We start from the raw sequence: 4,913 nt of genomic DNA, 5'->3' as shown, positions 1-4,913 counted from the left end.
GTTTAAAGATTCAAGAAGCCAAATGTTTTCGAGTAGCTTCGACTTTATAGCTTGAAAGCTGAACTCTGGTTGAAAATTCGACGGTTTTGGTAGAAAATTAATCTATGTCCGTTATAGCCTAAACATAATTTACAACAGCTCTAGAAAATTTCTAGGCTAATAATTTGTAATTTTGTTTTCAGATGTCCTGACAGCGGGCCACGGGCCACCAGGATGCCGACAGACGACGACTATGGCCGAAGAGAACGTCTCCTGTTGCACCAGCACCCGACCGCTCAGTACGGGCCACCTTCAGTTTCTCCCGTACCAGGTTCCAATTCCAGTACTTGCAGATCCTCCGGGATCCAAACCAGCAGTAGCAACTCCTCGGACTGCTACCATAAGCACGAAAGCCGATCTTCCTCATCAGCATCTTTGTCAAACCAGAATCGCTATCAGGATCAGCGATCCCAGACCAATGATCACTCCGACTATGGATCGCGAGATCGGTACGAAAAATCCAAAGAGGATATCGGCGACAACCTCTCCAAGTCCTCAGAGTCTCGTTCGAGCCAGTCAAACTGCGAATACTCAATCTCGCAAAACCAGGAGAGGTTCCAAACTTCCGGTTCACTTCACAACCACCAGTACTCTGGGAGATCATCCTGTCAAACGATCTCGCAGAACCTCTTGGCCGAACGGTACTCCAGGTATAGCGAGTCGCCCTCGGTCCACAATCAGCAGGTTTCAGGATCCGTTCCGGAGAGATACAGTCATTCTGATTCCGGATTGGTCTCATCTGGAACTGGAAACGAGTACGCCAACAGTAGTGTCTTGGTCTCGGCCTCGGGGAACCCATTTTCTCCAGATACGTTCCCATCGCCACCGTCCCCGGCTCCCGCAAACGACCGCTTCGTACCACCACCGCCACTCTCTCCATGCCCCAGCGAGAAGTATTCCTCGTCTCAGAGTCTGGCTGGTTACACTCCTGCTGATAGGTAAGGACACCATTTTTTTAAAGGCTCTAGAGATCTCTAGTTTAGATCTCTAGAGCTTCAGGGTAGCCAAATCGAACTATTCAAATAACAAGGCTCTATCTTGGAGAGACCAAATGAAAAGGTTCTAACTCTAATTGTTATCACAGGCTCCCTCAACTCTGTAGCACCTTTTCATTTGGTTTTCACAAGCTAGTACCTTTTCGATCTAACTCTCCATTTATATTTCCGTGATTAGTGAATAGGCTATGACGATATTCGTATTTATCAACGTGTTCTATTCTCTTATAATTTAGGATAATGTTTCATTGTTTTTTACCCTTTTCCGTCTAACAACATAATTTTTGTTTTATTTACGTAAATTTTCAGGCCCATGTTCTTCATGCTTTTATTCATTTAGCTCAATATTATTTGCAAGTTTTCGATTGACTCTGCCATAAAAACCTTATTATCTGCGAACGCTAACCCACGTATCCTTACTGTTTCTAGATCCACACCTTTTTCGTTGAAGATGGTCCATATATAATAAATAACCATGGGGACATAACGCATTCTTTCCGAACAGTCAAAACAGTCACTCAGTTTCTCATTTATCTGATTTTTTAAACAATTGGGCTATAAGTTCTGAGACATGAAAATAGCGACTAATAAGTGCCATACTGTAAGATATTACAAAAAGCAGGGAAAAAGTCTAATTTTTTACCTTTTCTAGGAAGAGGCACAATTGAATTACACAGACACACAAAAAAAGTCAAAGTCCACGGAGGCGACCTTTGGGGATCTATGGATTTTGAGTCGCTGATTCCGAATATATTGTCGGTTTTTTCAGATCAGATCGCTTTCAAGGTCATTTGAAGGTCAAATGAAGAAAATATTGCTGAAAAATCTGAAAAAATGGAGGCATAGGTTTCTTAGCATGCTGAATCCGAATCCAGTGTCGGTTGACCTTCATTAGTTCAAGGTCAAGGTCATTTAAAGGTCATACAAACAAAATAACCTTAAAAAAATTTGTAAAAATTTATATATAAGTTTTAAGAGTCGTAGAATCTAAATCCTAGGTCATTTTGACCATATCTAATATTTTCAAGGTCATTGAAATATGAAAATAACAACCCATATATCGAGTTTGATAGACCTTCATCAATTCACGTAAAGCTCATAATAAGATCACAAAATTAACAATCCCTCATAAACAATTACGATAGATATATTTTTTTGTATCAACTTGTGTTCATGTTTTCCGCTCATGCCGCAATCTCTTACTATCAAATGATCGACGTAACGGTTTTTTTCGCTTTTTGCCTGTAGTTTTACAATCTCTTCTCAGTGACCAGCAGTAATCAGCCATCATAGCAACATCCCATCTGCCTTGGTAGCGCTTTTCCATTTCTTTTCTGTCTTGATGGAAGCGCTCTCCTTGCTCTTCACTGTAATCGTCACAATTCTCTGAGAATCGATCCAGGTGATTATGCAGGAAGTGCAATTTGTATGACATCAGGGACCCCATTCTTCCAAAGTTATTAATCACTTCGGCTACTATAACGTCATAATTTTCACTTATTTTATTTCCTAAAAAGTTTTTCACAACTTCCTTAAAACTGATCCATGCATCTCTTTGAATTTTTGTCATTGTCGTTGGAAATTTATTATCTTGTAAAAGTCTCCTTATTTCTGGACCATCAAAAATCCCTTCTTTCAACTTGGCATCAGATTTATATTGAAACTTCTTTTCCAAGTATTTAAAACATCGACTTTTTGCATCTAAGGCTTTCACAAATTGCTTCATGGCCCCTAATTTAATATGTAATAGAGGAATCAATACTTTTTTTCAATTAACCAGGGCCGATTCAATGATATTTCCTTTTCCTATTTCAAGTGATCTCCTATCAGCCTACTTATGATTCGTGTAATGTTTTTCGCGATCTCTGCTATCCCAAAGGCACAAGAAACACGGATTCTTTGTAAATCCAGACTGCTATCCTAGCAACACACCTGAAACTTTCAAATCACCACATGTAAGCCAATTATATGTTTTGTATTCAATGGCCTCTAGAAGTTTTTTAAGACTAGTAAAGGATTTTTTCATTGTCGTAGAGTGTGCGACAGGTACTGCGGCATATTGATTTGTGTTGCGAAGTGTTACAGCTTTTAAGCTTCTTTTTGATGAGTCAATAAACAGTCTCCAATCATCATCTTTATAAGTATTTGGCTTAAGTTCTTCCATCAGTCCTTTAACATTTGAACAGTACACTAATTTTTCTTCAGCAAAGACTTCTTCTTCGAAATACTGCTTAAAACTCTTATCTCTTTTTCTATAAAACGTTACTTTCGTAACTTTTTCTAATAAATTGTTACTTTTTAAAACTGAAGCTAAATGTTCCGCAGCATCTTTAGGTAGTCCCAAATCTCTTACGAGATCATTAGGTTCGGACTGTGTAAATTTTTCAGCAATTCTTTTTCTTTCTCCACCTAGTTTATAAACTTTATCAGAGCTTTCACTGCTATCGCTTTCATATTCATCTTGATTTTTATCATCGGTCTTAGTGCTTTTGTCGTCATCATCATCATTATTATCTTTAGATTCAATTGATAAATTTTCTATACTATCAACATCAACCTCATCAATCGTTTGACTTCTCTCAACGGCTTTTTTTACTGATCCTACCTGGGCGTATTTAAGATTATGTAAATTTTTTTATTATACTCACGAATATCGGTTTTACAGAAATAACAATCATCTTCGTTGGATGGCTCATTCCATTCTGTGGGTTTAATGAAGATCAATCTAGAATCGTCTTTAGTTTTTTTGCAAATAGAACTCATTTTGCGGCAGTTATTTCAAATACTATCAGGAGCCCGATCTCCCGAAACTATATCTGAATTAAAGCATTCTTTGTATATATTCCGAAAATTTTCGTTGAACGATCGTCGATCGTTTTTGTTTGGTATAAATGTTCCACAAATGAAGCAAAATGCATTAACATCTTTCGGGCACACGTGTTTAGAAGATGAGGTAGAAGGTTTGTTTAAATTTTCCATATTTTTATATATAAACCCGCTCGGCAGGGATCCTGGTCCGATTGCAGGTGAGTCCGCCGTCCTGAAGCTGATAACCCTTTTACCTCTCCAGGGCTAAGTAAAAGGGCTTTTAGTCTTTGATGAGGACAATGTCAACTCGTCGACGAACATACTACGGCATCATCCTCACACCCTGTCGACCCCCTGTAAGGCAGTGCACTTCCACTGGCATCGGTACTCCGACTAGCGTATGAGCGAACCATTCTACACATCCTCTTACGGGGCAGTTGTCATCATCACACGACTAGTCGAGGCAACAGGTGAAAAAGAATCGATTACATACATCGAAATATGTAGACATCTGCACGTCCACACATCCATGCATCCGCAGATGCACACATGCACACACGCAAACATTCACTCATAACCGCAAATACATGTGGACATTTATAAAAAATGTATTTTTTACCATATTAGGGCAAAAAGAACCCACTTCTTTTTTAAAGATATACCATTCTTATGGGTACAAAGCTTTTTCTTTCAAGAAATCTACAGAAGCTAATATTGATAAGAAAGTACACTGCCTTACTTTCGAGAAATTCACAGCAGCTAATGTTGATAAAGATAAATTAATATTTTCAGTTTCTATATAGACGAAAAACTAAAGATGATTCTAAATTAATTTTTTAAACATTTTTTCAACAGTACATTATTGGTTTGACCTTCAAATGACCTTGACCTTGAACTCATGAACGTCCACTGACACCGGATTCGGATTCAGCATGCTCAAAAACCTACATTTGAATTTTTTCATTTTTTTAGCCTTTTTCCGAATTCGACCTTCAAATGACCTCAGATGACCTTCAGATACTCATATATGATCAAATCAACCTTGGATTTGTATTCAGCGACCCTCAAAAC

At 38.3% G+C, this 4,913-nt stretch overlaps 1 protein-coding gene across 1 annotated transcript in view; it reads left to right on the top strand.

The window, feature by feature from the left end:
• The first annotated feature begins 213 nt into the window (after positions 1–213).
• Positions 214–4,913, top strand: part of LOC117171914 (inactive rhomboid protein 1) — a 364,512-nt gene continuing 359,812 nt past the window's right edge. Inside the window, exon 1 of the mRNA XM_033359571.1 lies at positions 214–977. Coding sequence (XP_033215462.1) covers positions 214–977 — 764 coding nt within the window. The remainder of the gene's footprint in view (positions 978–4,913) is intronic.

Source organism: Belonocnema kinseyi, chromosome 4 (genome assembly GCF_010883055.1).
Source record: "Belonocnema kinseyi isolate 2016_QV_RU_SX_M_011 chromosome 4, B_treatae_v1, whole genome shotgun sequence".
Classification (NCBI taxonomy): Eukaryota; Metazoa; Arthropoda; class Insecta; order Hymenoptera; family Cynipidae; genus Belonocnema; species Belonocnema kinseyi.
Note: the sequence above shows the minus strand (reverse complement) of the source record. Positions and strands in the feature narration are given on the sequence as shown.